The sequence below is a fragment of the Equus asinus genome, chromosome 20 (genome assembly GCF_041296235.1).
Source record: "Equus asinus isolate D_3611 breed Donkey chromosome 20, EquAss-T2T_v2, whole genome shotgun sequence".
In the NCBI taxonomy this organism is placed as follows: Eukaryota; Metazoa; Chordata; class Mammalia; order Perissodactyla; family Equidae; genus Equus; species Equus asinus.
In genome coordinates, this window is record NC_091809.1 from 14,407,108 (window position 1) to 14,435,007 (window position 27,900).

The 27,900-nt window shown below is 61.1% G+C and overlaps 1 protein-coding gene across 1 annotated transcript; it reads right to left on the reverse strand.

Moving 5' to 3' along the window:
- Positions 1-721: 721 nt before the first annotated feature.
- MAP2K2 (mitogen-activated protein kinase kinase 2) lies at positions 722-23,051 on the reverse strand. The gene is made up of 11 exons (XM_044752369.2): positions 22,741-23,051; positions 18,846-19,056; positions 13,785-13,931; positions 9,465-9,542; positions 9,161-9,212; positions 8,924-9,048; positions 8,162-8,375; positions 6,258-6,322; positions 4,928-4,989; positions 3,848-3,893; positions 722-2,178 (listed from the first exon to the last, which is right to left on the reverse strand). Exons 1-11 carry the CDS (start codon positions 22,821-22,823, stop codon positions 2,068-2,070), a joined length of 1,194 nt encoding a protein of 397 aa, XP_044608304.2. The 5' UTR covers positions 22,824-23,051; the 3' UTR covers positions 722-2,067.
- Between the last annotated feature and the right edge of the window lie 4,849 nt (positions 23,052-27,900).

The window sequence follows — 27,900 nt, forward strand, 5'->3', positions numbered from 1 at the left end:
ACCCCGAACAGCCACGAGAAACCTGGACCCCGCTGTCCAGGCCCCTCGGTCTCAGAACCAAGGAGCCCCTGGCTGGCCCCCACGTGTCATGAGACCCCAAACCCACGGCTGTGCGGGTTTCACGGAGGAGGCTGCCCCGTACAATGGGGACCCTATGAGCACGTCGCTGGTCGCGGAGCAGCGCCCCCAGGCCTGTGTGTGGTCAGCTTTGGCCCGATGGTCGGGAGCAGCCAGGCCTGGACAGCCGTGAACCGTGGAGGGTCGGCGGCTGGATTAGAGGCTCCAGGTGTGGGGTGTCCACAGGAATGGGGGCAGAAGGAAGGGGACACCTGGCAACGGGCTGTGAGAACAGTCCAGAACGCAGACAGCAGCCAGTGCTGGGCTGACCTCCCCCCCGGCTGCTCCTGGGGGCGCCCCGTATCCGAGCCGCCTCCCCACCCCCACCCTGGCGGCCGCACCCCGCCCATCCAGAATTCTCCCGCTCCCCTAGGACCCGGTCGTCGTGGTCTTTTAGCCCTCGCAACGGCAGCCGGCTCTGCTAAGAGGGGTCGGCCTGGCCCTGAGCGGTGATGTGCCCAGGACGGGCCCGAAGACGTGGCCCCCCTGACCACCAGCACCAGGCCCCGCGGACCAGGGCGAGGAGCACGGTTCGCACCTGAGACCCGCCTCCCCCTGAGGATGCTCCCGAGGGAGCCGGGGACCCACAGAGCGACACCTGCGCCACTTTTAGTTATCCTTTTTATTCTTTGCTAAATCAGGTGAGGCTTTGGGGGCAAACTCTGAAATGGCAGAAACCCGGACAGCCGGTTGAAGGAGCCACCACCTTGTCTCCTCTGTGTCCACAGAAAAAAAACACAGGAGACGAGAAGGGTCTCCCTAAGAAGAAGAGGATCCCGCAGTTCCCACAGGGCCACTAGCCTCCTCTGAAACCCAGGGCCGGCTCGGCCCAATCTGGCCCCAGCCGTGCCTCCCGCGCGGGGGGAGCCTGTCCCCGGCAACTCGCAACAGACCGACATCAACGGGTTTCGAGCCTTCAGAAGCACCGGGAGTGGCTCCCAGCTCCGACATCTTCAGGGCCTGGCGGAGGGGTGGCCCTGCCCTCCGCCACTTCCTACTGCCGGTGGCCCAGGGGCGGCCCTCGCCGTCTGCGGCGGCACAGCCCAGAAGGCAGGGAGGCTGGGCCTGGCTGGCCACCCCAGTGGACGCGGCCACCAGGACAGTGTCTCTCCTGCTGGCCCATTTCTGAGGGGCTGTGGCTGAACAGTCCGGCCCGAAAGAGACGCAGCCGGGGGTCCCGTGTGCCTTGCCGGGCGCGCGCAGGGGTGACAGAGCCGCCCGCCCCCGCCCGTGGGCCTGCAGGCGGGGGACCCGGCCTTATCTGGGGATCTGCTGGGTGACAACCGCACCGGCAGCCTGGAAACCATCACTTCCTTCCCACCAGGTGAGCGTCAGCGTGGCGGCCGCTGCGGAGTCAGGCTCTGCCCAGGGGCTCGGGGCAGGACCAGAAGGTTCCTCCAGGGCGCAGGGCCCGCTCCGCCCGGACAGGCTGCCTGGCCGCATTACAAGAGGCCGGTGTGGCCGGGCAGGGAGGGGAACCCATGACAGCTCTGCTGGGGAGCCCCCGAGGAGCAGATGGCGGGCGAGGGGGTGACACAGACGCGGGGCAGTAGCAGTTCCCTCCCCTGGGGAAAGGCGCCAGCGTCTGGGGGTCCCTCCCGTGGCCCTACCTGGCGCGGGTAGCGCCCTCCGGCGGGACCGGAGCTGACGCCCAAGAGCGAATGGGACAAGAAGTACGATGCTCCGTTTGCTTTTCTTTCCCCGATTTGTTGGTTTTCTTAAACCTAAGTGAGCAGGTTCTGAGAAGACAAGGCGAGCAGCGTCCCGCGTCCCCAGGACCAGAGGCCACCCTGGCCGGTGGCTGTGGCAGGTGGGGAGGAAGTTGGAGGCCGGCGGCTGGAGCGTCGCCCCGGAGGGTGGGCGGGCAGGAGCGGGAGGCGGCCGGTCCTGGCGAGAAGGGCGGGCGCGGACGGGGCAGGGGACGTGTCCCCAGCAGACGGAGCCCAGCGGTCACACGGCCGTGCGCGTGGGCGTGCTGGGCTGGTTCAGCCGCAGCGTCTTACACAGCCAGCCGGCAAAATCCACTTCTTCCACCTCCGACCGCTTGATGAAGGCGTGGTTCTGGAAGGGAGGAGGCCGTGAGCTGCCACCGCGGGGCCCGCCGGACCCAGAGGTGACCCCCCGAGAGAAGAGGCCACGGCCCCAGAGGACGCCCTCAGGACGGGCAGGGACCAGACCCAAAGGCACCATGACATGGGGGTCGGGTCACTCCCTGGGGGCTGTCCTGGGCGGTGTGGGGGGTCGAGCAGCATCCCTGGCCCCACCCACTCGATGCCAGGAGACCCCCAGTGTGACAGCCACAGACGTCCCCAGCCATGGCCAGTGCCCCCTGGGGCAGAGCCGCCCTGGGTGGGGACATCGGATCTGAAAGACAGGACTCTCTGTGATGACCACTCCCCTAGGTGTCCCGTCTGGTGGCGGCCACGGGCCACACGAGCTCCTGGGCCCCGAGACTCGGCTCTGGTGGCTGAAGGACAGAACTGTGCGTTCCAGGTCATTTGAAGGAAGCCGCATGTGGCCGGCTGTCCCTATAGGACGGTGACAGCAGAGCGCTAGGTGGTCCTGGGAAGGGCCGGGAGGGGGCTCTCGTCTTCCTGGAGGAGGAGCAGTGACAAAGCCAGCCAAGCAGCCGGTGGCTCTCCTCAGGGCGAGACCTGGCGGGTCCCCCACACCGTGTGGCCGTGGGAGCCGGGGCCGTGCAGCGGTTTCTCCACCCCGTATATGTGCACATTTTACAAGAAACACGTATTTCCTACGTCACCCGTTCTCTTAACCCGCGTTTCTGGAAAACCTCTATGTCAGAAACAACGAGGAGTTTCCAGAAAGTCAGGCAGAGCCCTGCGCACACGGCGCTCCAGGCTTGGCTTTCTATCCCGAGCACGGCAAGTGGTGGCACAACTGGGACAATCGCCACAAGCAACAAAGGGAGGTGGGGTGGGACAGGGTGCTGGGGCCTTCTGGGAGGAGGCGCCAGAGTGGAGACCTGCAGACGGGGAGCAGGAGCATCCTGTGCAAAGGCCCTGAGGTGGAGCGTGGCAGGGAGGCGGGCTGGAGGATGGGGAGGATGGGGGGCGGGCGGAGGCGGCCAGGCAGCGGGGTCTGGTCCTCAGGCGGGCTACCAGGACCCACCGAGGGGCATGGCTCAATTGTTTACAACGCCACCGTTCACCAGGGATCAGAGGCCCGTTTGCTCACGTTCGGACACCCGAGACAGGGTGACATCCTCCGATTGAAGCTGGCCCTGCTTTCTCCCAGGGTCACATAAACCACGGGCTTCCTAGGAAGGCGCTGGAATGTCGCCGTTGGTGGACATGACACGGGGGCGCCGTGACGGCCTGCTAGAGGCCAGGCGTCAGCCCCACTCCGTGGCCGGTCCCCATCCATGCCAGGGAAGGCGAGTTTGTGTGACCGCCCTGGTTTCAGGATGCTGAATGCTGTGGGTTTAGAGAAAGGCCAGCAGCCCGCGGCCCCCCGACAAGCCCGAGGCGGGAGTGGCCGGAAGCTCACAGCTTGGTGGCCCAAGAAACACAGCCCGACCCCCCGCACGGAGCTCGGGGACGTCGCGGCTCTGGATCCTTCCCCAAGCGGGCCAGGGAGAGCCAGTTCTCCACGCCCCACGCTCTGGACAGCAGGGTCGGCTCGGGCCTGGCAGGGTCCCCTCTCCCGAGGAGGAGGGGGCGGCTGGGTGGCACCTGCGCCCCGTGACCCCCGAACCCGCGACGTCACTCACCATGAGCATCTTCAGATCCGCTCGCTCGGCTGGGTTCTTAATGAGGCTGCGGTTCCGCGGGGCGGCGCCGGGGGGAGACAAGACCGGGCGGTTAGTCGTAGCCGGGGGACTGGCGTCCGAGCTGTGACCCGGCAGCCTGTGCCGGCCCGTGCCCGGATGCAGCGAGGCGCAGGACCCATCCCGCTGTCCCCCGCCACCTGGCACCCGTGGTGTCAGGGCAGGACGCCCCTGGGTGGGGGAAGGGCAAGGCTCTGTGACCCGGACACCAGGGAAAGGGAAAGAAGGTGGGAAAACCCCCGGCTGCCGCTCGGTCAGAGGCCCGGCAGCCACTGCAGCTACATTTCTAATAAAAACCCCAAGTTCGGGAGTCCAAATGTCAAAGTGGAACTTTTTCCTTCAAAAAAGCAGAACTGCCTAAAGGCAGCTGCCTGAAGCAGCCTGGGGCCGAGCGCCAGCTCTCCACACGTCACGAAACCTCCTGCATGAGTATAAAAACGTTCACACGACCAGCAACTGGATTTGCAACATATTGTGCCGGCCAGAGGTCGTGCAAAGGGCCGGTGGCGCCTTCACCACAAAGAGCATGTTTGCTGCCGTGAGTCAGGCAGCCCCTGGGGCGGCAGCATCTGCTTGTCCTGACATGCAGGGTGGCCCCAAAGGCAAGTAGGGCAGCCCGGTCCCTCCTTCTCGGTCCACAGCCTGCCCACCCTTGTCCCCGTCCGCAGGCCACTTCCCAGAGCACGCTTGAAGGCTTGGAGCCTGGGGGGCTGAAGGCCAAGAGATTAGGACATGGGGGTGCCTGCTGGCTGAAGGCAAGGCGGGAGCAATGTGGTTTCCAGAGCCCAAGACCCTGGTTCACCGGGGCTGGGGCGAGCTGGGGGCGGCAGCCAGGCCTGTAGCTCAGCAGCCTGGGAGAGGGAACCTGGGTGTCCGGTGAGCCCCGGGGTCCGCCAGCCACTGCCCGCTGCCTGGCCTGGGAGGACGGTGGGGTGTGGGCGGCCATCCCTGAGGCGGGCGGGGCCTGTGCTGGTTGGCACCTGCCGCGGCCCGCCCGAGCCCGCTGAAGGCCTGGCACCTCACCATTTATTTACAAACTCCTGGAAGTCCTGCGTGAAGGCGCCGTGGGGCAGCTTGGGAGGAGGCTGTGGGAGAGAACAGATGGGGGGTCAGGAGCTCAGAGTGGCTCCAGAACCACGGAGGGGATGGCACCTTCCAGGGACCCTCAGGGTGCGCCTCCCCCCTCCGCACAGCAGCCTCCCGCAGGCCCCACCGCCCCTCCCGGCTGGCTCGGGCTCTTCTGGGCCTTGCTTTCGAAAGCTCTCGCTTGGGGAGCACTGGTTCCAGAGGGAAGGAGGGCAGGGCCGCCCTCACCTTACAGACGAGGGCGGTCACTCTGGAGCACGTGTCACCCTGTCAGGCCACCCACCTCGGTGGGCCCCGGGGAAGGAGCAGTGGGCCTGGACCACACAGAGGGCAGCCAGCTCCAGGTCTTGGCCCGAATGCTGAGGACCCCAAGGGGCTGGCCCGGCACATGTCCCGGGGTGGGGACAGGCCCGTCAGGGATGGCGGGGGGCAGAGACTGTCCCAGTGACACCCACAGTGCCTACCCCTCCTCCGCTCTCTGTGTCCCCGAGTCCTGGGCCCACCTTCCAGCTCAGGGCTGGGAGGGCCAGTGGCCTCTGGAGGACTGCTGGGCCAGGCGCTGCTAGAGGTGCAGGGAGAGCTGTCACCAGAGCCACCGCTCCCTGCTCTGACCCACTCACCTCGACACCCAGCCCTGGGCCGCGCTTCTCCTGGACTCTGAAGGGCCGCGGAAAACATCCGGCAGCCCCCAGAAGGCCCAGGGAGGGGGCAGGTGTGCCGAGGGCAGGCGGGCTGTGGGGTCAGGCTGCGAAGGGGCAGCTCGCCTCTTTATGCCTCAGTTTACTGGTCTGTTCACGGGGAACATTTGCGCCACCCGCTCACGGCCGGCCCGCAGGCCTCCGCGCCTCCTCTCCAGGGGCGCCCGGGCCTGCACCTTCCCAGGGGGGCGGGATCATTTACGGCTCCCTGTGCCAGGGCTCCAAGATGCTCTGGGACTGGCGCTGGGTGTCCGAGCTCCAGGGAGGGCCAGGCTCCCAGCCCAGCACCCGGCCACAGGCCTCGGGGCGGCCGCCGTGGGAATTCTGGGCTCAGCTTTGCACAAACAAACAACAAGACGTCCCTTGGGGAGCACGGATCTGGGTTGTGGAGGGAGGATAGTCAACTATGGGTACGGCTGACACCCTCCTAGTGACACGGACACCCCTCTCCCTCCCCATCGAGACCCACGTCTACGCGTGGCATTCTCTCCTTCTCAGCGCCGTATCCTGGCAGGAACGGCCTAGTTCCGTCGCTGTGAAGATGTGCCGAGGGGGCTGCGCATACGCACCTCGTTCACAATATAGTCCAGCAATTCAAAGATGGCCATGGCCGGCCGGCTGTCCATCCCGTGACCTGCCCGGGGGGAGAGAGACAGGGGTGAGGCGGGCAGGTGGCCCCGCGCCCGCCGGGTGTCTGGGTCGTGTGGCGCCCTCCTCCCCACACCGCCTGAGCTGGGGGGCCCCCTGCTAGCCGGGCGGCCATGCTCCCACGCTGCCTTCCTGGGATGGTCACTGCTTTCTGAGCCTCTGGCGAATTAAAACAAAACAACACGCCACAATGCACAGGGGCGCTTTTGGAGAAGTCACACATTTGGCCCCGTGCTGCGGCCAGGCCGGGCCCAGGCCGCCACCCCTGCTTTCTGGCACGCAGGCGGGCGTGGGGGAGCTGACCGAGAGCAAGGACGGCAGTGTGACCTTGCACGGACACGGCAGCAGGCCCCACATGCCACTGAGCGTGGGCGGCCGGCCGGGGGCGGCTGACCCCTGTCCTAGACCCAGCTGGGCAGGCCCGGGTTTGGCAGCTGGACTTTCGCCTTCTGTCCTCTGTCCTCAAATGGGCACGTGGGCCGGGGCAGGTGCTGGCGGGCCGAGGCGGGCGGGCACAGCCCAGCGGTCCTCCCCGCAAGGAAGGGGTCACGGTGGGACGCCCACTGTGCCATCTGGGAGCTTGGAGGGGCGGAGCGGGGACCTCAGGACACAGATTGGGGGTAGGGGGCTCCCTCCTGGAGAAAAGCAAGACCCCCTAGCACTCTGAGTGTGGCAGCAGAAAAGGAGAGGGTCTGGGCTTGAAAAAACTGGTAAAATCACCAGCTGGCAACCCAAGCGTCCGTCAGCAGTGAACGGACACATAACGTGTCCACCCACACACTGGACTATTACGTGGCCGTGAAGAGGAGTGAGGCCCTGACACAGCTGCACGTGGACGGACCTGCACACACAACGCTCAGAGAGAGAAGCAGACACAGAAGGACACACAGCGTGTGATCCCACGGACGTGAAACGTCCAGAACAGGGAGATCCACAGACAGAGAGCGGGCTCGTGGGGGCCAGGGGCTGGGGGGGGGGGTTGACTGCTGATGGGGACTGGACTTCTTTTTGGGGTGATGGAATGTTCTGGAACTATATTGTGGTGATGGTTGCAGAACCTTGTGAAGATACCCAAATCCACTGAATCGTACGCCTTAAATAAGTGAATCCTACGGTGTCAGTTCCATCTCAATAAAGCTGTCACCAAACAGAGACCAACTACAGTCCACAGAATGTTCCTTTGGACTCCCATTTAACTCAACTCTTTTCCCGTCCTTTAAAGACACACACACACACAGAGCCCTACGTGCTGCTTCCTAGTTAGGCACCTCAGCTGTGGCCTGCCCCCTCGCCACCCCCGGAACTGGCTGACATGGTGGCCTGACCCCCACTGGCACTCGGGACCCCACCTCCCCGGCGGCCGCCCTAGGAACCGAGAGCCGTCTCCGACGCCCCAAGCCTCCTGTCCCCCACGCCAAGCCATGGGTCGGGGCTGGATCTGACCAGCCACCCAGGGGATGTCCAAGTCAAGTCCCGTCTGGGGCTCCCCGAAAGGCAGCATGTGGGCGGGGGGAGGAGGGTGCTCGCGGGGCCACCCTTCCCGCTCTTCTGTCCGTCTGAACAGCTTTGCAGAAAATGTTGGAAAAACCCAGCAGCCGCGGGCTTGGCCGGGGAGCCGCCTTGCGGAGCTGCCAGCTGGCGCCGACAGGTGCAGCTGCCCGGCCACAACAGCTTCGGGGTGCTGCTTCCAGCATTGTCCCCAGAAGCCTCAGGACCGGCCGAGGACGGCTAACCGCAGTGGGCACGGCCCCGGGTACGGGTGGGGCCGAGGGCCCGCGTGCCCAAGGCCACCACCGCTCTGACCAGAGTCTGGATGTGTGCATACCGCTGATGGCACGTCCGGGGGGCCTGGGCCGTGGCGAGGTGCTGGGGGGCTCGTCTTCCGCCCCGTCAACCACGGGCCGGCCGAAGATGGCCTCGAGCTCCTTGGCGTCGGGCGGCGGGATGGGGTACCTGCCGACGGACAGCTCCACCAGGGACAGGCCCATGCTCCAGATGTCTGACTGCACGGAGTAGTGCGTGCCCTGCAGGCGCTCGGGCTGTCAGGCGACACAGAGGACGGCGACGCCTGGAGGGCATGGCTGGTGGCTGGGACCCCAAGCGCACCGGGACCAGGGGGCGTCGGACTCCCTGATGCTCCCCCTGCAGCCCCGCCACCCCTGAGAGACCCCCAACGGAAAGGAAGCAGTGCCGCACCCCGGCCTGCCTCGGGACGGAGAAGCCACCAGCTGGCGCCCACGGCGGCCCCGTAAAGACGCGCCATCTGCTGTCCTCCATGACAGCCCCCAGACTGGCTTCTCGGTCTGCTGTGAGGACCCTCACACGTCTCCTGAGATACTCGAGGGCTCAGGGTTAACTGACGGCTGCCCCCATCCCCTGACTTGTGCTGCCAGTGGAGCGAACCGGCAAACCTTTCCAGAACAAGAACCCGAGTGAGGGGGGTCAGAGACCAGGATCGCGACGGAAGGGAGAAATGCAGCAGGAACAGAGCACGTGCGCCGGGACGTGCAGGCTCTTGGAAAACGGGGAAGAGCTGATGGGCTGGGGGCCCGGAGCGTGACGTCCAAACGGCCCTGGAAGGACTTACGGACATGTACGAACGAGTCCCCACGAAGGAGTTGGCCATGGAGTCGATGAGCTGCCCGCTCACCCCGAAATCGCACAGCTTGATCTCCCCTCTGGAGTTGACCAGGATGTTGGACGGCTTCACGTCTGGAGCAGAGTCGGCGGGTGAGGGGTCGCTCGCAGCCCGCCCGCCGCCCCGCCCCGCCCCACCCGGGAAGGTGTCCGTCCGTCCATCCGTCCATCCGTCCGTCCGTCTCACCTCGGTGCATGATCTGGTGCTTCTCCCGGAGATAGGCCAGGCCCCGGAGCACCTGCGGGGAGCCACAGGGGCAGGTCAGCAGGGCAGCGCCGGGGGGGCCTCCTCTCCGGACAGGCCCACGGGCACGACCTGAGTGGCCCCCGCATCTGGGACAAGCTCAGGGACCTGCTTCCGGGGCAAGTGTGCAGAGCAGTGAAGCCACGGCCATGAGGTCCCGTGCTGGGGGCTCAGACACCTGCCTCCCCCAGGCTCCTGTGAGCGCCCAGGGCTGCGGAGGCCTGGGGGGCGCGGGCCGCACACTTACCGCGATGCTGACCTTCCCCAGAATCTCCTCGGGGATTCTCTTGGCTTCTTTCAACACCTGGTCCAGAGAGCCGCCGTCCTGGGGGTGGCACAGGAGAGAGCAGGCCGCTCTGAGCCGTCGGCCAGCCGGGCCACCACGGTGGCAGGACATGGGCACCCCCATGCCCGGGGGCTGCAGCTCCACCCCCTCCCCCCCAGGAGACGGGCCGAGCGCAGGCCTCCTTTGGCGCCTCCGCCTCTGGGCCTCAGGCTGCGCCCCACAAGGGGGAGGAGACGGGTGCCGGGCGCTCTGCAGGCGGCTCGGCCTTCCTGGGACCAGGGCCCGTGGTTGGTGGTGACTCAGCTTCGAGGTGGCCACGGCAGCAGCCAGCAGGGAGAGCCACGGAGGCAAGGGCCGCGTGGCTGCCAGGCCTGCAACTGGAGTGGTTGTGAGGACACCCGAGCCAGGCCCGCCAGCATCTGCGGCCGGGGTCCCCTCCCAGTGGGCGCTGCAGCCCGAGTCGGGGTGGAGGGGAGTGACACCTGGAAGTGGTGCAGGAGAGGCCGAGCCCACCGCCCCTCCTCTCCACGGCCTGGCCCCGCCAGGAAGAGGCTCCAGGGTGAAGTGACAGCTCCGCCCTCTCCCTCAGCTTGTCACTGGCTCCACACTGCTGTGCACTGAGTGTCCGACAAAGGACCTGACATGGGTCACCCCAGTCGATCCCTCCACCCCGGGCGGGGCCCCAAATCCACTGACAATGAGGAGACGACAGAAATCAAGCATCTTGTGCAAGGTCGCCCGACAGCAAACCTGGAGACCAAAGCCCAGCATGTCACCGGTTCCAGCCCAAGGTGCCTCTAAGGGGCGGGGCTCTGAGAACATGGCCGGGTCCTGACCACTGGCCAGAGCCTGCCGTGCTCGCCCTGCACGCCCCCGAGGGGACAATGGCCGGGCACGCAGGGGATGAAGTGGGGGCCAGAACCTGAAGTCACGGATGGGCAGCCCAGAGCCGGGTTCCCTCCGCTGTGCGACTCTAGGCCTGGTCTCCTGTGCTGGCACCCGCCCTAGCCGTGCTCGGGAGAAAGGCCGAGTGGAGAGTTCTAGAAAACTCAACTCAGTCTGAACTTTCGCATGACTCTCGACCAGCTCCACGCTGCGGGCGCAGAGGGTGGGTGTGGCCGAGGCACCCATGGCCGGCGCTCCGGTGAGCCTGGTCTGGCCAGGGTGCCCGCCCGGGCCCGCTCTGCCCACAGGGCCAGACAGGAAGGCCTTTTCGTTTTCTGTTTTATCAATCAACCTTAAAAGAATTTAAGTTAAAAAAAAAACCTGCTTTTTAATTGTGATCCCTGCTCCCCAACGCAGCCCCTTTCATTCTTGACTTCTCACGGGGCTGGGTACATGAGTGCCGAGTGAGAATGTTCTGGAGAACACCTGAGAGAGGCCACGGCGGGCCGCAGCACGGGGACAGGACCACGCTCTCACGGCAGGGTCCCCCCACCTGGCATGGTGACGGGGGCCCAGTCATCTCTGAGGGGCTGTCTGGGGTTGGGCAGCATCCCTGGCCCCACCCACCTCATGTCAGGAGCCCCCCCAGTGTGACACCCACCAATGTCCCCAGACATGGCCAGTGTCCCCTGGGGGCAGGACCACCCGCAGGTGAGACCCTGGTCCACAGCCAGGAGAGTGAAGTGAGCCACTTGCTCGGGTCACGTGGACAGGATGTGGCGCAGGAGACAGCACACGTAGGTCTCTCTGACCCCGAAGCTCACTCTTCAAGCGTGACTATACACTTTCATTTCGTGTGCGCTTCTGTGTTCCTGAAGCCGTACTTTGTAAAGCAGGTGGTGGGTGAGCACATTTTTCTTATCGAACTTCAAATGCAGGTAAACAGCACTCTGACGCCCCAGGAGTCCACTCGCCTCCCTGAAGTGTGACTTATATTCTTCCAGACGCTTCTGTGCATTGGCTCACCCACGCGCAGAGGGAACACAGCGCTTGAGTCACACACACAGGCGGGCTCGCGCCCGCCTCTCCCTCCCAGGTCTCCTCGTCCGCCCATACGCTGACTTCGCTTCTCCTCCGCAAGGTGGCCTGGTGTCACCCTCACTGCGCATGTCACGTTGTTCACCGTCACAGGACAACGGGGTGCACAGGTCAGCGGCTGGGTCCCAGCCACCCGACCCGAAGACGCCCACCCTCTGCTGCGGCCACGCCCGGGGCACTCCCGGGAGCGGGTTCGGGCCTCCGGGGCCACGCCAGCCCTGCGGTTTCTGGGTCCTGGGCGCCAGTCCCGCTGCGGACAGGGGAACCTCCTGTGCTGACTGGGGCTGCCCGTCACCAACGACGTCTTGTCTCCGACGCTGGAGCTGGAATCTCCCAACTGGAAACAGGAGCCGACTTGCACAGGAACCCACAGATGAGGCCTGGTCCTCACCAGGGAGGCTGACTGGGCGTGTCATGATGGCGACGGGAAGGGAAGCGAAGCTCACGCGACACACGGGGAAACGGCGGAGTGACGGCGGATCCTCACTCGGTGTTCGGCATGTCCGGGCCTTGGAGGCAGGCCTCTGATCCCAAGCTGAGGCCCGACTCCAGGGCGCCATTGCCACCGCCCTGGGCCCCCAGGGCATACAAAGGAGCGCGTGAAGGAGGCAGAGACGCCCTCAAACACAGGAGCCCCCCATGCCCGAGGGCCGGCTCCAGAGGACCCTTCCACAGAAGATGCTGGAAGGAGGAGCGAGGACCAAGGGCCGCCTCCTGCTCCGTCGATTTACTGTCACTTTGTTCTCCGCGGGCCTTCCTCACCCAGAGTGCCCCCTCCTGGAGGCGCATCCCAAACCTGAACATCGTGCCTCCAAGGCTGTGCACGGGAACCCGGCCCCTCCCGACGGCGTCTCCTCGCCTGTGGGTCGCAGCCGCGCTGACCCTCCTCGCACGCGCCTCACCAAACCGACCCAACTAGGAAGCCCCGAAGGGCCAGCACAAGAAACAGGCGGGATCACCAGCGCCTCCCTGGCTCCCGGTGGTCCCTCTGGGGGCTGCGGGGGCGGACGCCTCCTGTCGAAACCGAGGCTCCACCATCACCGAGAATGGAAGGGGAGGTGTGGGGATGGCCCCCATTTTTGGCAAGAGAACTACTACGATGTTCAATGTCCGGGGGGGAACAGGTGGGGGGGCCCTGAGAATGCTGGAGGGGAGGGAGAGAAAAGGAGGGAGGGTGAAGAGGGAAGAGGATGGGAGGAAGGATGAAGGGGTGGGGGGAGGAAGAGGTGGGAAAGGAGGAGGGGGAGAGGAAAGAGGAGGGGAGAGGGAGGAGGGGGAGGGGGGAGGGGCAGCTACAGCACAGAGGTGGCTCCCTCAGACTACCAAGTGACTTCGTGCCCTTTTGGGCCCCTTGATGCCCCGTCTGCACAGTGCCTCTGCCAAGTGGGCGGGCAGACACGTTCTCCCTCCCCCAGGTGAGGAGGGGGCTCCAGGCGGGGAGCACCCCCTTGGCACTCCCTCTGAAGCTGTTTCGCCACCTGCCCGCCCGCTCACAATGCCTCCTCGAGGCCGCCCGGCGCTTGCTCAAATGCGCTTCCTGCCTTCGTTACAAAACCGTCGGAGGGGACGGCGCGTTGGCAAGGCGTAACCGAAGGCGCGCAGCCTCCAGCCCCGCCGCATCCTGGTTTTGCAAGGGCCCCGGTGGGCCTGAGCCGGACACTGGGCGGCAGGCAGCGTCATCCGTGACCGGCGCACTTGGCAGAGGGTCGGCAGCGTTTCCTCCCCCGGTCCTCAGCTCTGACCACTTCTGCTTTCCGACACCCCATCCCACCCATTTCTGAGCTTCAAGACCAGCGTTTCCTAACAAGGAGACACATCAGAAGCAACCGTGGCGGTTTAAAAAAAGACGGGTGCCACCCTCCACCCCGGGGCCTGATTCCACAGCTCTGAGCCGCTGCGTGCCGGGCCCGGCTTGCAAGAGGCTCCCCGGACCACCACTCTCTCCTGGGCAAACGCTTAACCACGCGGACCTGGCCCAGCCATCCCACTGGAGGACTCGTCCATGACCGTCCGCGTCCGGGCAGAAGGTAGGGCAAAAGCCAGAGCCGGCTCTCTACACGCCGACAGGGAAGGAGTTCCGGCACGCGTCAGGTGGAAAGGCAAGGTGGGAAGACGGTGTTGGTGTTTAAGAAACAGAGGCGCCACGTGCACACATGCTGATGCGGGCACCGACCGCCCCCAAAAGACCCCCTTGGAGGTGGCTGTGCTGGGGCCTCTGAGGACGGCCCGGAGGGACACAGGCAGGGCAGGCTCCTCTCGCCGGGCACCCTCGGCCCTGTCCTGCCCGCCCGTGCTCACCATGTGCTCCATGCAGATGCTGATCTCGCCGTCGCTGTAGAAGGCCCCATAGAAGCCGACGATGTAGGGCGAGTTGCACTCGTGGAGTACCTGCAGCTCGCGGATGATCTGGTTCCGGATGGCTGGCTTGATCTCCAGGTGGATCAGCTGCAAGGGAAGGCGAAGCCGGTCAAGGCCAGCCGGCAGAGGGGCGCTGGCGGAGGGGGGCTTGGGGCGTCTGCCCGGAGGCACTGCGACAGCGAAGGCCAGCCTACAGTGCGCTCCAGGTGCGCATCCACCTAAGAACCGAAAACACACGGCCACGCACCAGCTCGCACAAGTGTGTTCACGGCAACACGACTCCCAGCAGCCAAAAGGCAGAGGCAACCAAGTGTCCTCAGTAGCAAATGGACACACACAGTGGGGTCCAGCCACACGCTGGAATATTACACGGCCATGAAGAGGAGCAAGGCCCTGACATGGCTGCACGTGGACGGACCTGCACACACGACGCTCACGGAGAGAAGCAGACACGAAAGGACACACGGCGTGTGACCCCATGGACGGGAAACGTCCAGAACAGGCCGATCCACAGACAGAGCACGGGCTCGTGGGGGCCAGGGGCTGGGGAGGGGGTGGGGGTGATGCTGATGGGGACGGGGCTTCTATTTGGGGCGACAGAATGTTCTAAAATTGATGGTGGCAACGGCCGCACAGCACTGTGACCACACTACAACCAGTGAACGCTATACTCTCAAAGGATAAATTGTACGGTACGTGAATTACACCTCAATAAACCTGTTAAAAAAAAATCGCTGGAGCAAACATGTCTCACCCAGCTCCAGGCGGCTCTGTAAAGAGCAGCTTTCTTCCCACCCAATCACAGAAAGAGCCAGCCTCTCCCAGGAGCCCAGGCGATGCCCCCCAAGGGGCGAGTGCTTCCCCGGTGCCCTCTCGGGCAGGGTGGGTTTCCCCGCAGCCCCTCCCGCCCCCAGGCCAGAAACAAGGCAGAGCGGCTCCGGCCGCCATCGTGGGAGCCCAGCTCCCCTTCCGTGAGTTCAGGTCGGCAGAGGGGACGTCACCAAACTCCCCACGGTGTTTCGAAAGCTGAGAAAGCAAAGGACGGTCTGGAGAGAGGCAGAAAAGACAGCTGACGAGATGCCAGGAGCGACGCCCAACTGCAGACCCCCAGCGAGCCAAGAAAGAGCTGGGGCCATCGGGCCACAGCCCGGCCACTTAGAATCCTGGACGCCCCGGCCATCGCGATACGACAAGAATAGGGTGACTTCCGCCCCTTGTCGGAGACAGAGAGCCAGACCACAGGCATCTAAAAACGATGCCATCAATTCAACAGACTTTTGCGTAGACTCGACTGCACACGGGGCCGGTGACAGGAGAAGGAGACGGCAAAGACGCCCCTCTCGGAGGAGACGCCACCCGGGCAAGAGAGGCCGGTGGAGCTGTCTCGGTACAGTGGAGGTGCCCCCGGCGGAGGAACCCCAGGAAGCTGATGGGGGCTCAGGTGACACGGGGGCCGGCCTCGGAGGACGGGCAGGAGCCGGCCAAATGGACCAAGGGCCGCCTGTTCGAAGGCACCAAGGCATGAAGGGGGGAGTGCCGGGGTCGAGGGGCACAAGGGCACGTGTGGGGCGTGCCAGCTGCTCACAGCCCCAGCCGATGACCCTCACGACCTTGAGAACTGCAGAAGGTTCCAGCAGCACGTTCTCCAGGCAAAGCCCCAGGCCTCTAGCTGAAGGTTCTCCACCCAGGTCAGCTGCAGACGCCAGGACACGGCACTCCTTTAGGACAGCGGGGTCACCCCAGACGCCAGGATGCTCTTCCCACCCGCGGGACTGCATCCATGGGGTGACGCCCAAAATGCACACACAGATCCGCTTTGAAGGGGCGAGAAGCTGGGCGTGAAGGTGAAGCCGTGCGGAGGGCGGGAGGTCCGCTCAGAAAGCCGAGAAAGGACGGGTGTGGCAAGGCTGACGAAGGGCAGAGAGGGGGACAGAGGCCAACGCTGGCCAACGGAAACGCAACACGGGCCGTGCACTGAATTTTAAATCCTCTAGCCGCCGAGTTAATAGAGTCAAAAGAAATAGGTGAAACGGATTTTTCACATATTTTATCAAAAAATTGCCATTCCGACGTGATCCACGTAAAAATGTTAATGAGGTTTTTTCCACGTGGAGCCCTTGAAACCTGGCGCTTTCCCACGTGGACGGTGGCCTCGGTTGGGACCCACCGCGTTTCAGAGGCTCCTGTCGTGGACGGCGCAGCGCCCGAGCAAGAACCTCAAGGGAGCCACAGAGGAACGAGGAGTGGAGGAGCGAGACCCCACTTGGCTCTAAAGAAGCGGAGGAGGGTGGGCAGAGCTGGGGGGAAAGATGGCAGCTGGTGCTATTATGTGGCTTTGGGCAGGTCACAGAACCTCCTTTCTTTTTTTTTTTGGAGGAAGACTAGCTCTGAGCTAACTGCTGCCAATCCTCCTCTTTTTGCTGAGGAAGACTGGCCCTGAGCTCACATCCGTGTCCACCTTCCTCTGCTTTGTATGTGGGACGCCTATGACCGCATGGCATGCCAAGCGGTGCCAGGTCTGCACCCGGGATCCGAACCGGCGAACCCCGGGCCACCGAAGTGGAACACACGCGCTTAACCGCTGTGCCGCCGGGCGGCCCCAGAACGTCCTTTCTGGAAGCAAGCAGGCGCAGCTGAACGCAAGGCGGAGAAACGTTCCCTTGCCATGGGGACAGGGAAGGCGAGGGAGGGGAGCCCTGTCCGTGTAACCAACAGGCTGAACTCTTCGCGGATTTCCCCCGGCCCTGGCAAGGCCAAGTTCGGTTCCTGGGCCCCTCAGAGGGATGCAGGAGGAGCCAGAGCGCTAGGCCTGAGTCGAGAAAGCGTCTCTGAACAAGCACGAGTGTCTAAGTCAAGACCGGTTTCCTCAGCTCCTAGGTAGCTGGGCTCGTCACCTTCCTGGTGTGTCACTCTGGCTAGGACAATCCTCTGCCAATCCAAGGGGCCGGAGGGATGCTGGCACCAAAGGATGCTGGCCGCACCGCGGGATCCCCATGGCCTTCCAGAAGCGCCCAGCCCAGTCCAGCCCGGATGGTGGGGGAAGGACTGAGGCCACTGACTCCTGGACCAGTTTGTCACTTCAAAACTGAGTCTGCCCTCAGCTTTATCCGGCAGACCAGGCTCCCGGGTGAACCGGCATTCCGGAGGGACCGCAAGGAGCCCGTGACCCCCCAGGCTGGCCGAGGGCCCCGGGCCCCCAGGGAGTGACAGCCCCGAGCCACACGACGGCCAGGGAGCCGGCCTTGTCCTTCAGTGCGTTCAACAAATGGACGTGGGCGCCTGGTTTCAACACTGTGGCAACCACAGGAGGTGACGATCGACAGGGAACAAAATCTGAGGTCCTCCGCCCTGCGTTCTTTTGCACCTGTTATTTTTAACTCCTCATTTTGAAAGAATTATTGAAGCACGGGAAGTTGTAAAAACAACAGAGAGGGTCCCCGTGTACCCTTCACCCAGCGTCCCCCGATGGTGACATCTATGACAGAAGGACAGTACCAAACCAGGAAACTGACTGGGGACGGCGCGGCCCACGGGATGGTGGGACTCATCTGGCCTCCCTGGTTTTTTCTTTTGAGGAAGATTAGCCCTGAGCTAACATCTGCTACCAATCCTCCTCTTTTTTGCTGAGGAAGACTGGCCCTGAGCTCACATCCGTGCCCATCTTCCTCTACTTTATATGTGGGACGCCTGCCACAGCATGGCTTGCCAAGCGGTGCCATGTCCGCACCCAGGATCCAAACCGGCGAACCCCGGGCCGCCGAAGCAAACGCATGCACTTAGTCGCTGCGCCACCGGGCCGGCCCCTGGCCTCTGCAGTTTTAAACTCCTCACTGTGACTTCCCAGGGTGTCACAAAGCCGTAGGTGAACTCCAGGCGGCTCTGGTTGGGCAGAGGCTGCCTGGGGGGAGATTTTGGGGGCGGGCGGTGCTCCAGCAGCAGGAGACACAGCGGCAGGCAGTGCTGGATCCCGACGGAAACCAAGCCTGTGCTCAGGAGCCAAAGGTGGGCCGCACCCGGGCACGGGGTGGGTGGGTGTCCAAGAACACAATTTGGGAACTAGAGGGGGATGGGCTTCTAGAAAGAGGCGGCTTTCGATGTCTCAAAGAACACGCCTGCATGTGCAAAACAACCTGTCCACACGAAGGCCCCCGTCAGCGTGTTTAGGAGCCAGTGTCCCCAAATGGTCGCATCCTTCCCTTCTAACCCCCTGCATCTCCCAGGGACGGTTCCCACACGCTGAGCGCGAGGCTGCCTTGTGGCGGGGGAGCCCAGAAGAGAGAGGCTCAGCGCCAGGGGCTGCTCCAAGGGTGGGGTGATGGTGATTTCCTGCGCCCACTTGGCTACGCCACGGCGCCCAGGGCCTGGGTCCCACACCCGTCTAGATGTCACTATGAAGGTATTTTTCAGATGTGATTTAATATGGGAATCATGAGACTTTGAGAAAAGGAGGTGACCCTCTGTGAGTGGGTGGGCCTCGACTAATCAGTTGACGGCCTCAAGAGAAAAGACGGCAGCGCCCTGAACGAAGAGGGAATTCCGCCTCCTGACTGGCTTGGACTCAACCTGCAACCTCAGCTCTTCCCTGGCCTCCGGCCCCCCAGCCCGCCCTGCAGACTTTCACCCTCGCGATTGTGTGAGCTGATTCCTTAAAATCTCCCTCTCTCTTCACACGCACACACGCCCCAGTGGTTCTGTCTTCCTGGAGAACTCTGACTAGTACACGTAGTTTGGTTGCCCCATCGCCAAGGGACCCCCCCCCCCGACGTGACCACGGCGGCAGAGCCCGTCTCGGGCCCGCGGAGCTTCCCCCTGGTTGTGGAGTCAGTGTGATGCCTGTGCTATGGGGACCCGATCTGCCTCCTTTCTTCCAGAAAACTCCACCCGCTGCCTTTCTTGAGCCAGTCCACACAAGCAGGACGTTTCTGGGAATGTGGCCCTCCCCCACCACCACGGACCCCTCGCAGGGGACAGATGCCCGCCCGCCCGCCAGCCGCCGCTCACCTTCCTGGCCATGATGAGGCCCGAAGGCCTGTGCTGGACTTTGGTGACCACCCCGCCGTTGCCGGCTCCCAGCTCGGAGAGCCTCTCAAAGTCATCGTCCTTGAGCTCCCCAACCTTGGCCTTCTGGGTGAGGAAGGCTTCCAGCCGCTTCTTCTGCTGCTCGTCGAGCTCAAGCTCCTCGAGCTTCTTCTGCAGGTCCACCAGGTTCGCTCTGCAGAGACCCAAGGGCAAAGGGTGAGCGGCAGGGCTGCGAGCCGCGGAGACGACCCAATGACAGCCCGGGGCGCCGGGTGACCGCTGCGTGCCAGCCCCGGGCTGGCAGCGGGCAGGACGCAGGGAGCGATCGGACCTGACTCTGCGCTCCAGGGGCCCGCGACCCAGCAGGAGAGCGAGACCACCCACAGACGCATGGCTGACCCGAAGCCAAGGCCGCCCCCTCCCCGCACACAAAGGTCAGGAGGGACCTCGCACCCGGAGGACCAGCTCTGCTCTCAGACCCAGGATCCTTCCCGGGGCAAGGGCTCCAGACCCCGTCGGGAGGAGACGAGGGAACTGGGGAGACAAGACGGGGGGTCGGGCGAGTGAAGGCCCAGGCCAGGAAGCAGGAGCAGATGTTCTGAGTGGCCTCAGGGCACAGAACTAAGACGGATGGGCAGACGATGGAGGTGGCAGCATCAGTGACTTCAATTTACAGGGACAGCACACAGGCACCGGAGGGGGAGAAGGAGAGGCACGGAATTTCAACACTGCAGACAATTCCAGAGCATTCCGGCCAGGTGCACGCTCCCATATCCGGGGCATCACAGCACGTTCGACATTCATCCGCACGCACATTCCTGCACGCGGTTTTTAAAGACCAACCACGTATATAGCACTTTATTGGGTGATTCCAGGAATCTTCAAAGGAAATTTTGACAATAAGCCATTTTCACTAATGCCTTGACTTTGAGCCGCATCCTGGAGCAGGGAGCAGCTCCCTAGGGTAGGCAGGCCGACCCCAGCTCAGTGCACACGAGAACTAACTCAGTGTAAGCCACGTGTGCAATTCAGAATCTCTCAGCCGCGTCAAAAACACACATATCAGGTGAAACTAATTTTAATGTATTTGATCTAACCCATCGAAAATATAATTTGCAACAGGTAATCGATATAAACAAATTAATGAATACCTATTTTTACCTGTTTTCATTTTAGGTCTTTGAAACCTGGGCCGCATCTTATACGACCGGCAGCTCCCCTGAATTTGGACAAGACACACTTCAAGTGCTGGCTGCGGCCAGGGGTTGGTGGAGCAGACAGCGTGTGCAGCTAAGGAGAGTGTCTGAGGGAGAATGGGCGCCCTCGGGTGGTCCTCAGCCACCAACTCCTGAGGGGGTTTAGGGTGAGGGACTCAAGCAGGGGATGAAGCCGGGAGCTGGGGGTTCTCTCGGGGACCTTCGAATGCCCAAGTTCAGCCATGACTCACCTCCAACTTAAAGAGGTGACAGCAAAGGGCGCACAGGCGGGGGGGGGGGGGGGCGAGATGATGGCCACCGGGCGATGCCAGTGAGCTAGTATTGCAAAGAGGTGGCTGGAAGGCAGGGAGCTGGTGCCACTCCCAGAGCTTTGCAAACACCACCATCTCGTTGAAGTCTGCCGACCCTCCCGGGGGTGGGCGCTTATTGCCCCAGCCCACGCAGGAGGGAACAGCTCAGAGTGGCTGAGTAACTTGCCGGAGGGTCACAATGCACGCCTGGACTCCAACCTGGGTCCTTCTCGACTGCAAAGCCTGTGCTCAGTGAATGCCTGGTAAACAAAGACCCAACAAAGAAGAAAGGAGGAGGACCCTGACGGACGCCAGAGGGAAAGCAGAAGAATGAACGGATGGGCCCAGGGTCCTGCCCCGTGGGCCTGACGAGGTAGCCTTTGAGGCCAGACTCTGGAAGGTCTGCAGCCCTGCCCTGATGACATCTAAGATGCAACCTGGGGTCAGCTGATTAATCCATTTCAAATTTAATGGCAACTCAACTGTGGTTATAAAAAAAAAAACCCTGGAATTCCAACGGCTGGCTTCCTCTGCTGGGGGAATTCTGGAAGGGATGGAAATCAGAAACCACATCAAAGACAGAGCAGAACAGATGAGGAAAGAACTCTCCCGTAGGAGGGTGAGCAGTGGATTTGTGGAAAGGAGAAAACGTCCCTGCGTGGAGCCGTGCGCGCGGAGACGGAGAAAGATGCCAGCTCGCGCACACACCGCCAAGATCCTCATCCTTCATCCAGGCTAAGGCCACACTGCCAGACAGGACCATTCGCCCGTCACACCTGGTTCTCATGAGGTCACAGCACAAGCACAGCCAGTGACCCCGGCCAGGGGCCTCTGGGACCGGCTCGCTCTGGTCAGCATGGAGAACAGAGTGGGGAGGTCACAGAGACTTCTGGGGCCGCGGGGTCACCCTGGAGTGACCTCACACAGTGCGATGCCGCCATCCCATAGCCCACCACCCTGTGCTCCTTTCTCCGACCCCTGCCCCAAGTCCGGAACCGCCTGCACCTCCCCAGCCGCCCCAGAGGCTCTGCTAATCCATTCGAGTCAGAGTCTGTGCTTATCTGCTCTCAGGGGTCCCAGCAGGTCCCCCACCGCTCCCACATCTCCCCACCCCCTACCCCTCCAAACCCGCCTCACTCCCGGCTTCCCCAGCCTCATCTCTCTCTCCTCTTGGGGGGGGGGCCCTCCCCCACTAGCAGGATCTTCTCCTTGTCCTTTCACTCTCTCAGGTTCCCCCCATTAACCCCTTCAGGGATCCCTCTGATCCCACCCCTTCCCCTTTTCCTCGTCTTCTATAGACCTCCTCGTCCCATCCTCACGCCCAGGCACCCTCCTCACCCCATCCTCACGCCCAGGCACCCTCCTCGCCCCATCCTCATGCCCAGGCACCCTCCTCGCCCCATCCTCACTCTCAGGGACCCCCCTCACCCTGTCCTCTCCCCACAGGGGTTACCCCCCTCCAAGACCTCTCAACCTGTCCGCACCACTCAGGAACACTCCTCCCCATCAGGATCCTGCACTCTGACCTCACTACTCAGGGACTCCCCCCCTTACTCCGATTCCACTGCCTGGGACCCCCCACCCATCCTCTCCCATCAGGAATTCCCCCCATCACCCTGGATTCACAACTCAGGGACCCTCCTAGCTCTGATCTCTCTACTTAGGGGTCCCACACCCCATCTTTTCCCCGCAGGGAACCCCCCATGCCCTGATTCACTACTCAGAGGCCCCTTAGCCGGTCCTCTCCCCACAAGAACCCGCCCTCAACCTGATTCCACCACTCGGGGACCCCCTCCCCTCATCCTCGCCACTCAGGGCCCCCTCTGTCCATCTTCTGCCGAGGACCCCCCTCCCTTCCTCTTTGGGCCCCCTCCCCCTGACCTCACTAGTCAGGGACCACCCACTGCATCCTTTCCACTCGGCGATCCTCTCCCCCTCCACTGCTATGGGCTCCCTCTTCCTGTCTTCTCCTCGAAGGACCACCTACCTGTCCTTTCCTCTCAGGGACCCTCCCACCACCTCATCACTCCGGGACCTCCCCTCCCCTTGTCCTTTCCTCTCGGGGGACCCCCTCCCCTTCCCTCTCCACTCAGGGCCCCCTCTCCCAGTCCCCTCCCTTGGGGGGCCGGCCCCTCCCTCTGAGATCCCCCGTCTCCGGGTTCCCAATCCCCTGCCCAGGACCCCCTCCCCGTTCCCATCGCCTTCCCGTCTCCTCCCCGGGCCCCTCGTCCTCATTCCTTCCCCGGGACCCCGTCCCCATCCCCTCCCCGTCCCATCTCCGGGACCCCCGTCCCCATCCCCTTCCAAGCCCCTCCCCGGGGACCCCCCCGTCCCGTGCCCGCCCCGGCCGCGCGCCCCGCCGGCACTCACTCGGAGGCGCCCTCGCTGGTGGGGGACGGGCCCTCGGCGATGGCGGGGTTGATGGTGAGCACCGGCTTCCTCCGGGCCAGCATCGGGGCTCCGCGGCCGGCGGGGCGCCTCAGCCGGGGCCCATAGGGGGCGGGCCGGGAGCGGGAGGCGCCGACGCGAGCCCGGGGCTGCGGCCGCGGCCTAGGCGGCGCCGGGCGGGGAGCGCGGGCGGGCGGGGTCGGGCGGCCGGGGCGCCGGGCTGAGGCCGAGGAGACGCCGCCGCCGGGGCCGAGCGAGGCTGACGCTGCAGCCGGAGCCAGGGAGGCCGAGGGAGGGGCGGGGCGCGGCGAGATCGCGGGCCGGCCTCTCGCGAGAGCCGGTGCCGGCCGCCGCGCCGGGCCCCGCCCCCTCCGCCGCAGCGCATGCGTAGCAGCCGGAGGCCGCCTCCTGCAGGCGGTGCCCGGAGCGTGCGCGCTCGCTCGCCTCCGTCCGCACGCGTGCGCATGCGCCTGGGGCTCCGGGTGAGGGCGCTGAGGAGGCAGGGCCGGAGGGAGGCGGCGGCCGGGATACTGAGCGTGGGCGGGTGGGCCGGGCAGAGGTCAGACCCTCAGAGCCTTGTGGGTTCCAGACCGAGAGGACGTGAGCCAGTAAAATGCCCCGAAGCTGTGACAGATCGGCCCAGGGTCAACTTAAAATCTTTTTGCCAATTATGGGCACAACACCCTCACCGGCCCCCCAGCTCATAATATCAATTTCCTCCCTTCTTTCATGAAAAATGAAAACTTTTTTTTGTTGTGGTAAATATACGTAAGATGATATTTACTGTTTTAGCCATTTTTAAGCGCACAGCTCAGCGGCATGAGGCCCGGTCACGTGGTTGTGCCACTATCCCCACCATCCGTCTCCAGAACTTTCCATTTCCCCAAACTGCAGCTCTGTCCCCAAGAAACACTGACTCCCACCCCTCCCCCAGCCCCTGGCCCCCCATCCACTTTCTGTCTCTGTGGATGTGGCTCCTCTGGGGACCTCCTGTGAGTGGACCACACAGTGTGCGTCCGTCTGTGTCTGGCTCACGTCCCTGAGCATCACGTCCTCCAGGTCCCTCCACGTGGGAGCAGGAGTCAGGATCTCCTTCCTTTCTGAGGTTGAATAATATCCCATTATATAGATGGACCATATTTTGTTTATCCATTCATTCACTGATGGACATTTGGGTTGTTTCCGCCTTTTGACTGTTGTGAATTATGCTGCTGAGAACCTGGGTGTACAAATATCTGTTGCAAGTCCTGCTTTCAATTCTTTGGGATAGCTAGCCCGAAGAGGAATTGTTGGATCCTATGGTAACTCTATGTTTAATTTTTTGAGGAACCGCCAAACCGTTTCGACAGCGGCTACACCGCTTTATGAGAAAGGTCATTTTAACACCAATAAAAAGAAAAAACAAAAAGGAGGAAGTAGGTGGCATAGGGTAAAGGACAGTCATTTCAACGGGAGAAAGTTGACTTCATGAAAAACTCCCCCGTCGCTTTTCTTTTTGTTACATCTCTGAGCACGTGTGTACATTTCACGGTGGGGCGCCCCTTTGGAAACCACGTGGGAATAAACACAGAGGGGAGGTCAGCACTCTCTTCCAGGGGCCAGCCGGGTCCTCTCCTCTCCCTGGCTCAGTCCTGCCCACATCCTGTCCAGCTGCCCCTCAATCATTCTTGTAACAATTAATTTGCAATGCTATTTCTGTGAATGACACTGCGCTGGGGTCCAGAGATACAATGTTTAAAAATAAATACATAATATACGTATACATAATTGCAAAATGTGAGTGCTCTAAAAATGCAAAGGTGTAACCACCGCTCTCCTCTGATTGAAACTGCTCCCAGACCGGCCGCCCCTCCGCTTCCACGGCTGAGCCTTTTCAGTTTTGCCTCTCATTGCTCCCACCCACTCACCCCAAATTCGGGGGAATGCATTATCTGGCTTCAGATCATGCCATGACCTTTCCCAGCTCTGGGTGTTTCCTCTTTCTTTCCGTTCTGCAAAGTGATCTCTTCATCATTTAATTTTATTTTAGGCTATATCTATACACACAGTCTTTTTTATTGAGCTGTAAGTTACGTGTCATAAATACACAGGTCTCCTGTGTTAAGGGCTTGAGCTTTTACGGTTGGATATACACACGCAGCCCTTCCCAGGAACAAGGTGCAGACCATTTCTGTCACTCCAGAGAGTTTCCTTAGTGCCCTATTCGGTTAAGCCCTGTCACCCCAATCAGCCAGCAGTGGCATCCTGGTAAATATTTAACAGCGGGCTTTTGAAATAAGGAAGGGAGGGGGCACGGGGAAGCTGACTTATAATGTGCAGCATTTGCCCATTTCTGTGATGTCAATATTCTCACCACGGCTGATTTTCAGTTCCCATGAAGCTGGAAATGCGAACAGTAGGCACCCATGGACCGAGGCAAGCTGGCTGCAGCCCACCACTAGCCAGAGACACCCTAGATTCTGATTTCCATCCCCACAGATTCATTTTGCATGTTCGAGCGCTTCACAGAAATGGAATTGTACGCTACGTACTCTGTTTGTGTCTGACTTCTCTCGCTCAGCACACGTTTCTGCAATTCACACGTGGGTGGCGTCGCATGTAACAGGCATTTATCCTTTTTCCGTGCTGTATGATATTCCGTGGTGCATATTTTGTGGATTACCTCCTCAAGGAGGGTAAAGAGATCAAGTCTTTTCTGATGATCGGCATGTTCAGTTCTCCTCGGTTCTTATGTGGGGGCGCCGCTCACATGCCACATTTTCTGCAAAGTCTGATTCTTCCATCTTCTGCCAGCTTCCTACTTGTTGCGATTCCCAACGCACCCCGTTGATTTCTGGTTGGCGGCTCTTGCTGCCTTCTGATTCATGTCACGGCTGTTTCACGATGCCTCCCCCACTAGTTCTAAATATTTGCAAGGCGAGGAAGATGTTGAATTTGTCTCCTTCTCTCCCAGATCAGCTCCTGGGATCTAGCTGATGTTTCTTCCTTATAGGCTCCTTGAATGAATGAAAAGAGGGTTCCTGTCCTCAGAGATGTAAATTTCCTGCTAGTCACCTGATTCTTCACGCTTGTCATGGAACATGAGCTTTCATTATCGAGGTCACAGTACAGGCTCCGTCCTCCACTCCTTCTCTGTCTTGACTGGTGAGCACCTTTGGCCCTGCGGCCTCTCCCTGCTACATAGCTCCCTGCTGATTGTTGGTTCCAATCCCCGCTTTCTTCGCACGTCTGTTCTCTGATCCAGGTACTTTGGTGTCTCCTTAACCACTTCCTTTCCACCGAGAAATAAATCTCTAATAGCTTTGTTGAGAGATTCAATCTGAGGTGACGTTTGTCTTGCATTGGCACAACCCACTATGAATGTCACATGTGCACTCTGCTCCTATCTCCCATTGCACCCTGAAATTTCTCTCTCCCACCTGTGCAATGGGTTAACTGAAGGAGCCGCGGACCTTTCCCCCTGGGAAAGCAATTGGGCACTGTCTTGAGTATCCTACTACCTAGGAATTCAACGCCTGGGCGAACAACCTGGGAAACTCTTGCTGTTGTATAACTAGGAGGCACAGACACTGATGTTCCCAATGGCGAAAATCTGGAAACTACACAAATACTCACGGATGATAGAATGGAAAACCATATTCTAGTATCCACAAGGACGTACCAGGCAGCAGAAAACACACAAATGACAACAATGTAAAAAAGCCTTAGAAACATAAAATTACAGAAGGCTTTCTATGACACCATTTTTATAAAATGAAAATGGTGCAGCATCATTAGTCGTTGGGGAAATGCAAATTAAAACCACAGTGAGATACTCCCATATGCCTGTTATAGTGGCTAAAATTTAAAAGGCTGACAATACCAAGTGTTGACGAGGATGCAGGGCAACTGAGACTATCATATGTTGCTGGTGGGAATGCCAGGTGGAAAATAGTTGGCACTTTCTTACAAAGTTAAATGTACACTTACCGTACGGCCCAGCTATCCACTCCTGGGTGTTTACCCAAGAGAAATGAACTCTTATGTTCACCCCAAAACCTGAACACAAATGTTCATAAAACCTTTATCTGTCGTAGACCCAAAGCTGGATACAACCCAAATGTCTTTCACTGGGGGAATTGATAAATGAGTTTTGGGTTGAATGAATAAGAACAATTATGGGGCCAGCCCTGTGGCTTAGTGGTTAAGTTCAGCACAGTCCACTTTGGCGGCCCAGGTTTGGTTCCCAGGCACAGACCCAAACCACTCATTGGCGGCCATGCTGTGGTGGCAACCCACATACAACACAGAGGAAGATTGGCACAGAGGTCAGCTCAGGCAAATCTTCCTCAGCGGAAAAAAAAAAAAAAGGTGGACTAATTCCACACAGTGGAATACTACTCAGTAATAAAAAAGGACAAACTGGATACACACATCATCTTGGGTAAACCTCAAATGCATTGTGTTGGCTGAAACAAGAAGTCTCAAAAAGTTACATAGTTCATGGTTCCTTCATATGACATCTTTTTAATGACAAAATTGTAGTAAAGGAGAACAGATCAGAGATTGCCAGGGGTCAGGATTTGGGGAAGATTGTGACTATGAGGGATTTTCCTTGTGGTGATGGCAATGGTCTGTATTCTGATTATGGTGATGATTACACAAATCTAAACATGTGACAAGTTTTCACAGAGCTATCCATGTACCAAAAGAATGAGCACATATAAGAGCTGGTGAAACCAGAATAATGTCTATGGTGCCAGTGTGAATTCCCTGTTTTGGTGGTGTTCTATGGTTATGTAGGGTGTTATCCTTGGGGGAAGGTGGGTGAAGGGTACAGATAAATTCTCTGTACTATTTTTCACAACTTTTGTGTGAACCTAAAATTGTTTCAAAGTAAAAAGGTAAAAAAAAAAAAATAACCCAAGAAGGACAATATGGCGGTTCCTCAAAAAAATTAAAAATGGATCATATGACCCAGGAATTCCACTTCTGGGCATATACCCAAGAGAATTGAAAGCAGGGGCTCAAACAGACACTCGTACACTCATGTTCACAGCAGCTTTATTCACAGCAGCCAAAAGGGGGGAGCAACTCAAGTGCCCATTGATGGTTGATGGATAAGCACAATGTGTCCATCCAGATTGTGGAATATTATTCAGC